Raw genomic sequence first — 17,367 nt, 5'->3', positions numbered from 1 at the left:
CCGTGCGGCCCCCTGCTGTGTATAGATGGCTACGTGCGGCCTCCTGCTGTGTATAGATGGCTAAGTGCGGCCTCCTGCTGTGTATAGATGGCTACGTGTGGCCTCCCGCTGTGTATAGATGGCTACATGCGGCCTTCTGCTGTGTATAGATGGCTACGTGCAGCCTCCTGCTGTGTATAGATGGCACCGTGCGGCCCCCTGCTGTGTATAGATGGCTACGTGCGGCCTCCTGCTGTGGTATAGATGGCTACGTGCGGTCTCCTGCTGTGTACAGATGGCTACATTCGGCCTCCCGCTGTGTATAGAAGGCGCCGTGCGGCCCCCTGCTGTGTATAGATGGCGCCGTGTGGCCCCCTGCTGTGTATAGATGGCACCGTGCGGCCCTCTGCTGTGTATAGATGGCGCCGTGCGGCCCCCTGCTGTGTATAGATGGCTACGTGCGGCCTTCTGCTGTGTATAGTTGGCTACGTGTGGCCTCCTGCTGTGTATAGATGGCTATGTGCGGCCTCCCGCTGTGTATATATGGCGCCGTGCGGCCCCCTGCTGTGTATAGATGGCACCGTGCGGCCCCCTGCTGTGTATAGATGGCTACGTGCAGCCTCCTGCTGTGTAGAGATGGCTAAGTGCGGCCTCCTGCTGTGTATAGATGGCTACGTGTGGCCTCCCGCTGTGTATAGATGGCTACGTGCAGCCTCCTGCTGTGTATAGATGGCTACGTACAGCCTCCTGCTGTGTATAGATGACTATGTGCGGCCTCTCGCTGTGTATAGATGGCTACGTGCGGCCTCCTGCTGTGTATAGATGGCTACGTGCGGCCTCCCACTGTGTATAAATGGCGCCGTGCGGCCTCCCGCTGTGTATAGATGGTGCCGTGCGGCCTGCCGCCGTGTCTAGATGGCTAAGTGTGCTCAATATTAAGTCATACAATTAATGTAAGGCTATGTGCCCACGATGCAGAAATGCTCCAGATTTTTTTTTAGCGTTTCTGCATCTCCCTGGCAGAAAAAACGCATGCGGATTCTACATGCGTTTTTCCTGCCTGGGACATGCGGAAGTGAAGCGTTCTTCACATGCATTTCCGCATGCGGGTTGACAAGCGCTTTCCAAGCGATTTTAGCATCACTTGGAAAGTGCTTGACAACTTGGTCACACTATATAAATCCATGCAACCAGCATGGATTTGTATAGTGTGACCGTAAAAGAATCGTAAAAAATAAAAAATAAATATATAATTACCTTCTGATGGCCTGCCGACGTCTGCGGTCGCGTGACCCATCACATGACTAAATGACGTCACGGCAGGTCCTTTTTAGACCATCGCGAGCTGCCGGCAAGCCAGTACGCATCGGATAAAGACACCGGGGGCCATCAGAAGGTAAGTATAATATTTATTTTTTATTTTATTCTTTTTTTTACAGTTTCTATGGTACCCGGGTCCGGAGGACAGTCTCCTCTTCTCCAAACCCGGGTACCCACCGCACATTGAAACGCATGGATTCTGCATGTACAGATGCAGTGATGCGGATTCCATGCGTTCCAATGCAAGTCAATGGCGGCGAAAACGCCCCGCTTCCGCAAAATAATTGGTAGTGCTGCGGATTTTTCCGCAATGATAATCCGCAGGGGATATTTCCGCAGCATGTGCACATCACATGCGGATTATCATTGGGGAACATGGCAGGCCTTCTACCAAGCGTTTTTTAAGCGTTTCTGCGGCGGAATTGCCGCTGCGGAAGCGCTTAAAAAACGCATATTGGGCACACAGCCTAAAAAAAATGATTATAATTAATATTGTGCCAAATTAATTTCACGTGAACTATCACATGATCTATCACAAGGGATCATGTGACATGTCACGTGATACATCAGGTGTGGGGGGGGGGGGGGCGTGCCTTCTAAACTGCCCGGGGCCCTTGCTACTCTTAATCCACCCCTGATTGAGCCATACTAATGTGGGGGTGCTGCACCAGGAATCTCATTATGATCAAGGATATAGATCCTGACGAGATGGGGGTGCTGCACCAGGAGACTCATGATGATCAGGAATATAGATCCAGACTAGAAAGCGGGTGCTGTATCGGGAATCTCTCAATGATCAGTAATACAGATCTAGAGTAATGAGGGGTGCTACACCAGGAGGCTCGTGATGATTAGGGATATAGATCTATAATAAAGAGGGAGTGCTGCACCGTGATGATCAATCAGACCAGAAAGGGCGTGTGGCACCAGGAACATCATGATGACCAGTAAAATAGATCTAGACAAAAGAGGGAGCACTGAACAAGGAGGCTCATGATGATCAGAGATATAGATCTAGACTAATGAGGGGGTGCTGCACTAGGAGGTTCATGATTATCAGAGACATAGATCCAGACTAATGGGGGGGTGCTGCATCAGGAAGTTCATGATGATCAGAGATATAGATCCAGACTAATGAGGGGGTGCTGCACGAGGAGGTTCATGATGATCAGAGACATAGATCCAGACTAATGGGGGGGTGCTGCATCAGGAGGTTCATGATGATCAGAGATATAGATCCAGATTAATGAGGGGGTGCTGCACCAGGAGGTCCTTGATGAGCAAGTGTATAGATTCAGAATAGGAAGAGGGTGCTGCACCAGGAAACTAATGATGATAAGGAGTAGAGAATAGATCCAGAATAGGGAGGCTGTGCTGCACCAGGAACCTCATGCTCATCAGGGATGTAGAGCGAGACTAATGAGGGGTCCAGCCCAGAGAGGTGGCAGTGCAGCTCTTTCTCTTACATCTCTATTCATGTGCTCATCTTCATACAGACTATATTATGTGAACTGGAGCAGAAGTAGCAATTTGCTAGAGATCCAGCCCTTAGAGAGAGGATGTCTGCGGTTTCCCATGTGTGACATGACATGCACACGTGTGGACCTCCCGCACCATACACTTAGATCTTATATGGCCTGCAATGTCTTCTTTTCTGCATAGATTCTAGCAGCTCTCTTTCTCCTCCCTGGCAGTCTCAGACCCTGATCCTGGCTGTCTCTCAGACTGACTCCTGTACTTTCTTAGTAATTTAACTAAAAGCAGATGTGAGAGGCTCCTATGTGGGGACCAAGAAAATGAGATGTGGGTGTTTGAGAAGTAACCCATCAAAAAATGTCTTATTGCCTGTAAGAAGAAACAGACTAAAGTGTGAGAAGGAAAAAGAGAAGAAGAGAGTGCTGTAGAAAAAAAGAGAAGGGTGAGAGTAAAGAGACAGAGGTGTGTCTGTGATAAGAGGAGGAGAGAGACAGGCGGGGACAGAGAGACAGGTGTGTCCTAAAGTCAGGAAGAAGAGACAGCAGTGACAGAAAAAGCAAAGAAACCACAACTGAAGTACAGACACGTTTCAGTGACCACAGGGCGAAGAGCCAAGAGAGAGGGCTGCAGAGAGGAGGACTGGCAGAGACAAAAGGGGCATCTGTGGCAGAAGAGACGTCTGGTTGATATGTGAGTCCATCTCTGATATAGACAGCCTAGGGGCAGGGAGGGGGACATAGCTCCGAAGAGGAAGATGAAATACTGAGAATACTGAAGTATAGTCTGGAGGGTGGAGAGACGGGTGAGAAAGAATATATAAAGGCAGCTGCTGAGATAGAGAAGCAGAAGACTACGCCAGGCGGAAATATGCACAGAGGGCTCATTTAGACTAAGAGGAAGCACATGCAGAAACAGACCAAATAGACAGAGAAGAATTATCTCTTGTGTCTCCAGAGTTGTAAAAGGTTCTCTTGTTCTAGTGCAAGAAGTGGAAGCGACAAGTTGTACAAGATGAGCTGGCTTCAGGAGGACTCCGAAGTCTACAAGATGCTGCATGGAAACCAGGAGACCAGGACATCTCCAAGACAATCCAGCAGCTTCAAGATACTACAGGAGGCGCTGGAGAACAACCCCGATGGTACCTCTCTGACTGGAATGTGACATGTAGTCTGTAGAAGTGGACGCTGACGCTACTAGGACAAGGTTTTGACTACTTTTACCAGTACTGACCCGATGGCCATGGTACTAACACTGATGCCACCCACTGCTACCAGCCCAGTCACGTAACTGGGTCTAACCACCTACTTGACTATAGCCAATTCTGATACAACCAGCAATGCAACCCACTAATCCCGCCACATCTATTCCCATAAAACCAGCCGCTATGTAAGTGGCATTACTAGATAATGCTTTCACCAGAGCCATTTTCAGAGAGTCCCGCCTTGACTAACCACCTGCAAACCTAGTAAGCTACATTACTGAAGGTCTGCCCTAGACTATGAGCCCAAGGATGGACCTGTAACTGCTTCTGCCGACAGTCACTGCTGCTATTAGTCTGACTGACAGCAGTGCAACCAGTAGACATGGCTCAATACGTAGCCAACCTGAAATTAATGCCAGCCAACACTGTCACCGGTAGGCACTCTGTCCTACATGGCCCCCATCCTTCCAATTAGCACTGACCTTGATTTCGACAGACACAGCATTTGTAGGGTATTTGGTGGCACCTATCCCAGTAGATACTTCCATGAGCACCTTACCGTGTCTTTTGCTAACATAGCCAAATTGAAGACTGATAAATGGACACAGGGTTTGATTTTGGGCATCTAAAGGGCAAGTTATCTATACCTACAGAAGAGACGACCTAGGCAGTGGTGTAACTTGAAGCTCAAAGGGCCCCAATGCAAAATCTCCAACAAGGAGCTCAACTATCACGAGACCTTAGTAGGTCTTCTCATATGGGCCAAAGACACGTTTTTTGGTCCCTCTGGGCTCCAGGGCCTGGGTGTGACTGCAACCCCTGCACCCACTATGTATGCACCACTGTGTCTAGGTGCCTGGAGGTTGCACCCTTGATCCCATTCTAATGTAAAGGCAGTCGCATAGGATACAGCTAATTTATTATTATTATTTTTTTATTATTATTATTTTTATTTATTTATTTTTATTATTGATAGGATGGTTTTATTTAAGCTACTGTGTGACAGTATTGTTTGGGCGCTGTATAATTATATTATTTGTTTTATTTGCCAATCAATACCGACACTGAATAAATAGCCACTGGCACAGACATGACCCTCTTTGCCAGCAGAATTAAGAGATCTTCTAGTTCTAATTTTGGCAAAGACGCTAAAATAATAGATGGCGGTGGTTAATATACTGTTAATGACACCGACGGCATGCTTATACTCGTAAAGTGACCACATGTTGTCTTCCACCGGGAGGAATGCTGCATATTTGCGGAGTCTGACAGCTGGGGGTCAGACGGGAGACATAGCTTGGCATTGGCAATGTTACTGTTGGGAATGGGAACAATTGCTGAGATATTTCTAGATCTGGCGTGAATGGAAATAGACATACAAGGCAGTAAATCCACGATCTCACTGTCGGGGCATCCATATTAATCCACTCTGCGATTAAAGGGGTTGTCTACCTTGGGAGATTTTTTTTTGCTTACATAAATGCATGTATTTCGGGCTAAAATGAATTTTTGTATTTGGGTATCGTTAAAAATTTTGCAACGTTTGTCTTCTATAAGCTTGCCTGTTGGCTGCAGAATGAGTTAACTGAGAATATGTCAGTGAGCTCGCTCTGATGGTCTGACAGGGAGTTTGTAATTGTTTTAATTGTCTTTTTTATTAGCTCCTCTCAGCAGATTTTTAACCACAAATCACATCGATGTTCAATGTTCGTGGAAACAGCCTGTAAAAACAAGACATTGCAACATTTTTAATGAAACCCAATTGCAAAAAAGGATATTTAGCCCCAAATATGTGCATTTAAATAAAAAAAAATGTCCCCAAAGCCCTAACGGTGGACAATCCCTTATATCAGTATCAGTTCCTTTTTCGTGTAGTTATGTCACACTGCAATTAACTACTATTAAGACTTAAGACTCAGACATGTTGTCTGGACACGACTGACTTGAACGTACCAGACATGGCAGCTTCAAACCTGTTTCATGTAGAAGAACGAGCTTTTCCATAAGACTGACCTGCAATGTTATATAATTAATGATGAAAAAGAAATAGTACTGCTTTTTTTTCCCCAGAAACAGCGCCACTCTTGTCCACAGGCTATAATTGGTATTGCAGTTCAGACTTATTAGGTCTGAGCTGCAATACCATGCACCGACCATACGCAGGAATGGCGCTATTTCTTAAAAACAAGCTTACCTTTTTCTTTCTAATTTTTTCTATCCTCTTTAAATCTTATGAATACGTTTGTGTATTTTTATACCTGACTGATAAAATTATTCTTTATGTTGTTACAGGTATTTCAACATCTTTCCCCAGTCGATTGTCACCAAATGTTCAGAAACCTGTCAGCAGCATCCAGAAACCTATTAGTAATACTGTGGCTACTCCGCTGCGGGTGTGCGAAAAGTGCAACACAAGTATCCAGTGAGTGTACGAAACATGCTCAAAACTATCTAAAAAAGACCCCAAAACGTCTGTCTTTGCTGCACATAGCAACCAATCACAGAGCTGCTTTCATTTTACTAGAGCTGTTTTAGAAATGAAAGGTGAACTCTGATTGGTTGCTATTAGCAACAGAGACAGATTTGATAAAATGAGGCCTACTCTGTATATATATGATGTTATGTATCATATTGATGGGGGGCAAAACAGACCACATTGGTCTCTTATTTTCTTATTTTTTAGGACAAAATGAATATGCCATATTTGATATTTTTGCCTCTTGATTCATTTTTGTCATGTCTTTGTTGCCTATAACAACCAATCACAGCACAGCTTTTATTTGACCAAAGCAGTTTAAGAAGTAAAAGCTGAGCTCTGATTGGTTAATAAGGGCAACAACATTATTTTTGATAGATGAGGCTTACTACTGTTTATGTATGATTAATATGTTGGAAGGGAGAAAAAACTGTTTGCATCGGTCTTCCATTTTGTGACGATGAAATTAATTGGTCATACCTGATATTTTTGTCCTGATTTATTTCATTTATTGGCATCTGAAAGCCGCTTCTCAATTATAAAAATTTGAGCTTAATATGAATGTTAAAGGGGTATTTCCATCTACAAGATCCTATCCCAATGTGTTGTAGGTGTAATAATAATATTATCAAATACCTCCATTTAGAAATGTAGTGTAGTTCTTCTGATTCACTATGTCGCTTACGACCACTAACAACTAACCAACTGTCACTATATGAGTAGTCTCAACAATGGATACCTAAGTTACTGCAATGCCCTGCACATGGGGTAAGCAACCTAGCGAATCAGAAGAACTATACTACATTTCTAAATGGAGGTATTTGCTAATATTATAATTATTACACCTACTATATATTGGGATATGATCTTGGAGATAGGAATACACCTTTAAGGCTGTGTTCAGACGGCCAGTCGTGACCGCAAATTGCAGATGTGACTGTCTCTGTCTGCTTGTCCGTATTGCAGATGGGTGCCAAAGCTGCCTATATATTAAATTCATTATTCTGGTCTGTAAAACGGACCAAAATGCTGCATGCTGCGATTTTTTCCATGTAGACCATTGGTCCAGGTGGAAAATTGGCTATGGGCTATAATGAGTCCGAATGCGATCCGAGGGGCACACGGACAACGCACAGGCCGATTATACACTCGTCTGAGCCCTAATGGCCAGGACATGGGCAATAACTGTTGGCCATGACCTGTCCTCATGAATTTATTACTCTAGTGCACTTTTCCTTATAAATCTGCATTATACAGTTCCTCTGTTATTCCTTCTGTAAATGTGTGAAAATTTGATATTTTTGCCATTTGGTTTCCACTAACATAAGCGGCACCAAAGACGGAAATTGACATATATTTTGTTTATGCATGCTAATGAGGGCAATTAGGGGTGAGGAATGCTGGCCAAAACATTTTTCAGCTAGCCATTATCTATGTGTTTGGGGGAGGGATAATCCAGTGATCAGATAAGCTTCAGATAGCTGCAGCGAAAGTCATAATGTATAGAAATTGCTTTGACCTGTGTTGGGCGTGCAAGGCCAATACATATCGTGAGCGTGCGTCACATAGTGTCACAATGATGATTAATATGATGATTTATCCTAGTGACAGACCTGAGTGTTAACTGCGTTCCACACACCGGACCTGGGACTGATAGGTGTTCCTCTTATGCAGGAAATATATATTTTATGGTGGTTGGATGCTTTGAAGACATTGCACTCTGACCCGACCCTTATGTTTCACACGTGTCTGTACACGCTGCCTCGAATTACTGCTGTGATAGCTACAGTTAACAGGTGGGGCAACATTTCCAAACACGGCTTCCCTAGTTGCCATGTTGTAACGTGTCTATAGGACTTATTTTGGGATATTAGACAGAAAGAATTGCTGTGGGTTGCTTTCCTTGGAAGCATTGGAGGTATATAGTTCTTCTATAATGTGCCATTGGATTGTATGGCTTTCCGAGTGTGGGTATAATGTGGCACTACTGCGCTACAACACAAGCTGGGTATATGCATGAGCATATGTATGAAAATCTAAATTTATGTATATATCTGCTCTTCTGACATGTCTGTTTTAGTAAATACTTGTATTCTTCATTAAAGGATTTTTCCAGTTTTAAAAATCCCATCCCCCTGCTGCAGTAAAAAAAAAAAAGTGCTTTACTCATCCTCCCCGGGTCCAACACAGAGTCTTCATCGCTACTCCCGGTGACTTATTTCCTATAGTGCTGATGTCATATCGACAGCACTGCAACCAATCAGTGAGCTCAGCGGCTCTTGCCGTCTACTATGGACAGAGACACTGAGCTCAATTATTCGCTGCAGTGCTGTCGATGTGACGTTAGCGCTGCAGACAATAACGGTCTTTAGGAGCAGTGACAGAGCTTTAGCGCTGGACCCAGGGAGGATGACTAAAGCACTTTTTTTTTTTTAAACAAACTGCTGACTGTAGACAGGGCTTTTCTAAAACTGTAAAAACAATTCTGCTAGGACTCATTTTATTATATCAGTGGGGCATGTCCCTACACTGTTTAACCAATGAAGAGGCCATGCCTTTTTGAGGAATGGTAGCGCCCAGTTGTCAATTTAATTTCCAAGAGGAATAATGGAGGATCTATACAAAATATGCTTCACTTTTGGGAAGGGGAGAGGCAGTATTAGTAGAATCCGTAAAAGTCTTTAATAATGGTCATATAAGGTGTCACCCAGATTTGCTAGGTTCTATTCACACTAATAATTATTTTTTTTTATTCCCAGTGATGTAGCAGTGAGGATCTCAGAAGGCCACTACCGTCATCCAGGGTGCTACGTGTGTACAGACTGCGGCCTCAACCTACGCATGAGAGGACACTTTTGGGCAGGGGATGTGCTGGTGTGTGAGAAACATGCCCGTGCCAGGCATAATACCGGATCTCCACGCACATGAACAGACCATTGTATTTTAAGGAGTGTATCCCTCTTCTCCCATTACTGACCCATATTGTTGACCTCCCCTCTATAATATGCACCTTGAAGCTTTTCTTGCCAATGTCCAAAATGGCAGACATGGTGAAGCTGGTATCATTGCCGACATTGCAGCATGAGCGTACCCATGTGCTTCTGACATTGTTCAGGGTGGCTATATACAGGTAGTGTGATTAAGGACAAATACCCTGTATTTGGGTTAGCTTTGGCCAGGGTATTGAGATACAGGGCATGAGTAATAAATTAAATCTCTGCCCCAAGTGAAGGAAAGCCCTGGTGTACTAAGTATTATATTCCTATGCAGAATTATTATATTTTGTTTCTCATGCTCCCATCCACCCAGGATGCATATGTATAAGTCGCTGAGCACCATATAGTTACATGTAAAGAAGTAACAGCAGGAATTTCTATCTGCTATACAATAGGCTGCCTCACCATGCTGCACAGACTTGTTTTAAGCTATTCCGACTGAATTTAACATATGACTTGTGAGCATCTGATCAGAGGCTTAATTAAAATTCTTGGGCCTTGATGCAGAATTTTTAATAAGGCACCCCAATTGTTTTAAAGTTAACCTTTAATAAAAAAAAAAATGACAATCATGGTGGGCCTCAATCACGTGCCATTGACAGTAATGGCTCGTAATATTGGACTTTTATTTCCCCTATGCTCCAAGTTGTGGCTGGAACCTCTCCCTCCTAAATAGTTATATGTCTACTTCTTTTCTAAGGCCTTTTTAACCCTTAGTTTCCTACCCTTACTCGTAGTGTAAATGCTCAAACATTTTTAGAAGCCTTGTAAAGGCAAATGCACAGTGTCATCCATGAAATGGGACTTGAGATATTCGCTATCTGTATCTAATCACTGAGGTGGTCACAACTGAATGTCCGAGATTGATTAAATACAGAAGTAACAGTATAAAAATGCAGTAATATGTCCTCATATTAATTGTCTATGTTTGTGCCACATATGTCAATTTCAGAGCCCCGTCTATGCAAGAAACTGTTGGTATCTATCCCATAGATATTAGATCCCTTCTCCTTATTTTAAGATGTGTGGCATTGTTGTAACCCATTTTGTTGGCATCCATCTTTTTTATTTTGTTCACCTTAAATGGCTTTTTGTGTTTATATTTGATATGCTATTAAAGTATTAATGTATTAAAGAAGATTTATACTGTGCATGTTCATTTATTTTATGAATTTTTTATTAAATATTAGAATTTTCCAATTCTTCCAATTATAAGGGGTTCCCCATTAAGATATCCCACTGTCTAAAAGTGCTGAGGCTCTTACCTATCTTTAGGATGAAGGAAATTCGGGCCCTGTGCAGGACAGATGCTAAAAAGACCTACCGTATATATCTCTTTGGTCCCAGAGGTCAGCCATTTGCCAGTTGATGTGCCGTGTGATATGCAACCTCTTTCCCAAGAAGGGAATAACTCATTAATATCAATTAAAATGAAGAACTGGTCAGGCAAAACTCCCAAATCAGTTGGCTGATATGAGGCATGGAGATAGCGATAAGGGAGCACAAATTTAGTAAACCCTTGAAAGGAGCTAGCAAGGGTGTGACAGGAGTATGGGGGTTTACGTGGCATTTTTCCTGAGCTGCTGGGCTCAAGGGGGTGGTGGTGAAGCAAAATGCCTTTGTTTTGAGTAAAATATAGTCTAGCTACAACTTTGGAATTAGGGAAGGACAATATTCTTAATGTCTTCATCCAGAGACATTAATAGTAATACAATAATACTCTTAATATGATGGATTAACTGCTGGAAGTCAAGATTTTATTCAGATCTGACAAGCCCTGAACTGTAATATCATGTAACTGACGCACAAGGATTATGGACCGGTCTCTACATTGTTCAATAAAATCATTTTTAACTTAAGAAAATGATTATAACTAAGCCACTTGGGAACTTTCTATGTTACACCAGGGTTTCATTTTAAACATGAGATTAACTTTTCCCTAGACAATAATTACAAGTAAAAAAACTGGAACAGTAATGGGGTCCACACCTACTCCATTTAATCTCAGTGATATAACTATGATATTGACAATAATGAGAGCTCAGAAACATTTTCTACATATTCTGTATAGTTTTTTTTTTAGCCTATTCCAATTTAATTTAACATTTATTATCCAACTGTGAGCACTCAAGACAGTTCAAATTGAGTACTATAGTTAAAATAGTAAGGGTCATTACAGTAAAAATAACATTTTGAAAAAACATCACAGAAAAAGATAAAGCCTTACCAACACCAGGTCAGATTACCAATGCACTAGCATTTTAAAAATACAATTTTGCATGCAGTTCATTACTGCACACTGTCTTGGTAGGTCACTGGTTTTAAAGAGTAATCTGTTTGACCCTCAACCTGCTCTATATGTCTGAATTTCCTCCAGTAATGGAATTTCAAGCCCAGTTCCATCCCTAGACAAGCGGCTATAGGAGGTACTTTTTATACAAAGGATTGAAAGCGTAATTGAAAGGACCTTACAAGTACTACAAAAATTAACATTGTCGAATGACGATGGACCCCTACAGATCCTAGTCAGTGTGATAGCATAGTACAAAATCTTAACACAGAATGGTCCTTCTTAACTTTCATATGGTTGTCCATTAGTATTGGTGGTAGTATGAGTCTTCGATGGCTGATTCTGTCTTATGTTGTTCAGCAGAATACATATATGCTATAAACAGGTTGACACTTATCTTCCAAATTGTCCACCATTAGCACACCTATTCAATTTGGCTAAATGGGCCTCTTTTTGTCTATATGATTGGCAGGAAAAAAGAAGCTGTCATACTGGTCAAAAACAATAGGATCGCATTCATTAGGGAAAATTCATACTTTCCCCATAGACCTGAGACCAACACAAATTATTGGAGCATTAGGGAATTAAGAGCATAAGGGAAATAGTAGAATAAAACAGGACATGTCAAGGGAAGTGAAGACAATCAGCAATCATTCTAGAAAGCTGAGGGTGAACTGTTCAGTCTTTCCCACTGGGCCTTGTAGTTGAACGAGCTGTTTGTTTAAGTGCTTAATGATGTTGCGTCTGATAAGCGCTGGCTCACATCTGTATTTAGTTTCATGAACGCCTGGAATGCTGCGGCAAGAATGTTTTGTATGGAGAGTATCATAGAGTAATAATAGCCAAGCAGTAAATGGTTTCCTGTAGAATTTTTTTTGCATGACCTTACCTCCTACTTTCCTACTTCTTGTGTGTCTGCAGGGATAATTGAGATGTCTCATATTTACACTCTTCGTCTTACAAATTATTGGGATTTCACAAGATCTGTTCTTTATATGTTTGCGTAATGTACTGAATATGTACTCGAAGGGAGATGCACTGCTGAAGCTCAATGTCAGGCAGGGGACAACATGGTGATGAAACATAAGCAAAAAAAAAGCTACCTCCACCCAAAACAAAAAATATCTAATAAAATAACCAAAGCTTACTCATTTGCCCTACCATGATCATCTGTTTTGATATTTAAAAATTTTGAGACCTGAGCAATAAGTTCAGCCAGAGATGTATCGTGAAGTTTCCAACTCCCAATGCACGATTTCTAATGGGGACCCTCAATGTCTCTTTTTCTTAAAGCTACTTTTGAAGGGTTAATAGAGGTTAGGGATCATTATAAAAGAAAGAAACAAAGCAAAATGTACCTCTAGAATCCCCCGCCTCTTATCACACACATGGACAGCACACGACTTTTTAAAGCTTTTTACTCCAGTTTTCTGGCATAAAAGCTTTGATGAATTGAGGCCTACGTGTTTGTGTACACAATCGATTTGTGTAGAAAAATTCTCAGCATTCATTAGTTGTTATTTTACAGATCAGATAATTTTATGTAATAAGACACAGCTATTCTGGACGAGCACATGGACCTGCACAGTCAATTATGCTCAATTCTAACAACGGTCTTCTGAACTCGGCCTAAGGTTTTTGGACCTCTCCAGGCACTGGTGCCTGGGTGCAGCTGCTCTCTCTCTGCCCCCTGTAACTGCACCTCTGAGTTGGGAGGAGATATCTTGGTGCAGTATATACTGTATGGTAAAGGTACGGACATGGAACCAAATGCTAAAAAACGAGGAGCAGAGAGCCTAGCATTTAGAGGGCAGGTACCACCATTAATTCATAAAATGGCATCCCCAAAATTGTTTGGAACAGGTGATGCTCCTCCGGCTGCCTCATTACCGGGGAACATTCCATAAGTTCCATGTGTAAATTCCCTTGACTCATTCTACATTCTACTGTACTGGACACCAATATTGGCTTTATGGAGAGCAAACAGATGTCTTTGAAACAAGGTGCTAATTCAACCCAGAACAGTCTGAGAGCTAATTCCAATAGAGAGGAGCACTTGGAGACAGTTCAGTCAAAGATAGATAGGCATGGCTCATACTTTCTAACAAGTTGCAGGATATGTTATGAATATTTATGCATAATGTGATGAGGAGGCACAGAGAGAGCAGCATCTGCCGACCATTCCCCTATGTGAAGTTATGGCCATATCTAAGTAGTGTGAATTCAGCAGTAATGTTTTGGAGGTTGCATTCCTTAGGCTGTGTGCCCACTATGCGTTTTTTAAGCATTTTTTCAGCCAGAGACAAGCGTTTGTGAAGCGTTTTTAGCATGCGATTTCGCATGCGGGTTGTCAAGCGCTTTCCAAGCGATTTTAGCATCACTTGGAAAGTGCTTGACAACTTGGTCACACTATATAAATCCATGCAACCAGCATGGAGTTATATAGTGTGACCAAAAGAATTGTAAAAAATAAAAAATAAATATATACTTACCTTCTGATGGCCCCCGGTGTCTTTATACGATGCGTCCTGGCTTGCCGGCAGCTCGCGGTGAACTAAACGACCTGCTGGCGTCAGCGGTTGAGTGACCCGTCACATGACTAAGTGACGTCATGGCAGGTCGTTTTCAGACCATCACGAGCTGCCGGCAAGCCAAGACGCATCGCTAAGGACACCGGGGGCCATCAGAAGGTAAGTATAATGTATATTTTTTATTTTATTTAACAGGTACTATGGTACCCGGGTCCGGAGGAGAGTCTCCTCTTCTCCAAACCCGGGTACCATCCGCATATTGAAACGCATGGATTCCGCATGTACAGATGCAGTGATGCGTAATCCATGCGTTCGAATGCAAGTCAATGGCGGCGAAAACGCTTCGCTTCCGCTAAATAATTGGTAGTGCTGCGGATTTTTCCGCAATGAACATGGCAGACCTTCTACCAAGAGTTTTTTAAGCGTTTCTGCAGCGGAATTGCCACTGCAGAAACTCTTAAAAAACGCATAGTGGGCACACAGCCTTAAACAACTTTGGGATCCTTGCCTGGCAAGTTGGATCACTTTACAGGCCACCATACTGATTATCTGGGGCATTTGCCTAGTTTTTCCTACCACCCCAATGCTCAGTAAGTTCTTCCTCTTTAACTCATCTGCCCCCAGGTTAGCTCTAGAGTTCCCCATTATGTTTGCAAAGGTAACCATCACACATCAGTCTTGGTGGCCAAGGAGGCCCAAAGGCTCTCTGCCTTATAAAAAGACACAAGTGTTATGAAGGACACATGGCAGGTGAGCCCTGATACAAATACTGCATTGGGCACTTCACTCTTATCACAGACACAGTGGTACTTCTGGAGAGGCAGCTAAGAAATAACATTGATATATTGGATACACCTCTAGAGGACACTAGCTATTGAACCCATTCTACGCCCGGGTGGCTAGCATTTTTATTGGTATATGGTCCCCCATCATGTTATGTGCTGCCTCCATCCTGTTATGTACTGCACCCATCCTGTTATGTGCTGCCCCCATCCTGTTATGTGCTGTCCCCATCCTGGTATTTGTGCTGTCCCCATCCTGGTATTTGTGCTGCCCCAATCCTGGTATTTGTGGTCCCCCATCCTAGTATTTGTGCTACCCAATCCTGTTCCCCCATCCTGTTATGTGCTTCCCCTATCCTATCCTGGTATGCATGGCACCCCACATCCCTATCCTGGTATGTATGGCACCGCTCATCCCCAATCCTGGTATGTATGGCACCCCTCATCCCCAATGTTGGTATGCATGGCACCCAGTATCCCAATCCTGGTATGCATGGCACCCCATCCCGCATCCTGGTATGCATGGCCCCCTCATTCCCAATTCTGGTATGCATGGCATCCCTCACCTCAATCCTGGTATGCATGGCACCCCATCCCTCATCCAGGTATGTATGGCACACCTCATCTCTATCCTGGTATGCGTGGCACCCCCTGATCCCCATCCTGGTATGTATGGTACCCCATCCCTCATCCCTATCCTGGTATGTATGGTACCACTCATCCTGGTATGCATGGCACCCCATCCCTCATCCTGGTATGCATAGTACTCATCATCCCTATCCTGGTATGCATGGTGCCCCATCCCTCATCCCTATCTTGGTATGTATGGTACCCCCTTCATCCCTATCCTGGTATGCATGGTACCCCCTCATCCCTATCCTGGTATGCATGGCCCCTCATCCGTATCCTGGTATGCATGGCCCCTTATCCCTATCATGGTATGCATGGTACTCCTTCATCCCTATCCTGGTATGCATGGTACCCCCTCATCCCTATCCTGGTATGCATGGTATCCCCTCATCCCTATCCTGGTATGCATGGTACCCCCTCATCCCCAATCCTGGTATGTATGGCACCTCTCATTCCCAATTCTGGTATGCATGGTACCCCTCATCCCAATACTGGTGTGCATGGCACCCATTCCTCATCCTGGTATGCATGGCCCCCCTCATCCCAAATCTGGTATGAATGGCACCCCTCATATCAATCCTGGTATGCATGGCACCCCTCATCCCCAATCCTGATATGTATGGTACCCTTCATCCCTATCCTGGTATGTATGGTACCCCTCATCCCCAATCCTGGTATGTATGGCACCCCTCATCCTCAATCCTGGTATGCATGGTACCCCTCATCCTCAATCCTGGTATGCATTGCACCCCTCATCCTCAATCCTGGTATGCATGGCACCCCTCATCCCCAATCCTGGTATGCATGGCACCCCTCATCCCCAATCCTGGTACGTATGGTACCCCTCATCCCAATCCTGGTATGCATGGCACTCCTCATCCCTATCTTGGCATGCATGGCACCCCTCATCCCTATCCTGGTATGCATGGCACCCCTCATCCCTATCCTGGTATGCATGGCACCCCTCATCCCTATCCTGGTTTGCATGGTCCCCCCTTATCTGTATCCTGGTATGCATGGTACCCCCTCATCCCTATCCTGGTATGCATGGTAACCCTCATCCCCAATCCTGGTATGCATGGTACCCCTTCCCTCATCCTGGTATGTATGGCACCCCTCATCCCTATGCACACACACAAAAAAATAAACACTTATACTCACCTTTCTTCCCTGTGCTCCAGCACTGCGTCCCGTTCTGCCGGAGGCCGGGGAGGAGTGTGGTGCCGGAGTACGCGTGTGCCCATACCGCGCTGTCCGGTGCCATTTTGCTGAAGACACACTGCAAATGTGTCTTCAGTAAAATAGTGCCGGATAGCGCTATGTGCATGCGCCGATTCCGACGCCTTCACTCCTGCCCCAGTCTCTGGCCTGAACAGAGGCGCCGTGGCAACACTCCTCTCGGTCAGGTAAGTATGTAAGTATGGCGTCGAAGATCGCGGTATGTGTTCAGTGCCTACACATGGCAGTGATCTCCGGCGCCATACACGCCTCTTACCTGTAATGGCTCGATGCGTTCTTCTGTCTGGAGCCAGACTGCGCAGGTTCATCACGCTTATAAAGGCTTCGGACAGAGGGACGCATCTTCAGTTATATTATAGATATAGATGTCCAATACAGTACATACATTGTAATAGGTGAGCACTAACACACCCTGTGCAACATCCCTGGACTACATGTATAGATCAT

At 44.0% G+C, this 17,367-nt stretch overlaps 1 protein-coding gene across 1 annotated transcript; it reads left to right on the top strand.

Annotated features, from left to right (window-relative positions):
* Positions 1–3,243: 3,243 nt before the first annotated feature.
* Positions 3,244–10,586, top strand: PDLIM2 (PDZ and LIM domain 2). The gene is made up of 4 exons (XM_073654033.1): positions 3,244–3,465; positions 3,756–3,913; positions 6,269–6,398; positions 9,212–10,586. The coding sequence occupies exons 2-4, from the start codon at positions 3,787–3,789 to the stop codon at positions 9,378–9,380; spliced, it is 426 nt and encodes a 141-aa protein (XP_073510134.1). The 5' UTR covers positions 3,244–3,465; positions 3,756–3,786; the 3' UTR covers positions 9,381–10,586.
* The last annotated feature ends 6,781 nt before the right edge of the window (positions 10,587–17,367 follow it).

Source organism: Phyllobates terribilis, unplaced genomic scaffold (assembly GCF_046119375.1).
Source record: "Phyllobates terribilis strain yellow unplaced genomic scaffold, ASM4611937v1 Scaffold_11__3_contigs__length_659146591, whole genome shotgun sequence".
Classification (NCBI taxonomy): Eukaryota; Metazoa; Chordata; class Amphibia; order Anura; family Dendrobatidae; genus Phyllobates; species Phyllobates terribilis.
The sequence above is the reverse complement of the archived record's forward strand: the minus strand, read 5'-3'. Positions and strand labels throughout refer to the sequence as shown.

What these genes read in the sequence shown, in the direction of transcription:
- PDLIM2 (XM_073654033.1), top strand. Translation starts at nt 3,787, where the DNA reads ATGAGCTGGCTTCAGGAGGACTCCGAAGTCTACAAGATGCTGCATGGA. An exon ending in GCTGGAGAACAACCCCGATG is followed by an intron (nt 3,914 to 6,268) that starts GTACCTCTCTGA and finishes ATGTTGTTACAG; the next exon opens with GTATTTCAACATCTTTCCCC. An exon ending in AAGTGCAACACAAGTATCCA is followed by an intron (nt 6,399 to 9,211) that starts GTGAGTGTACGA and finishes TTTTATTCCCAG; the next exon opens with TGATGTAGCAGTGAGGATCT.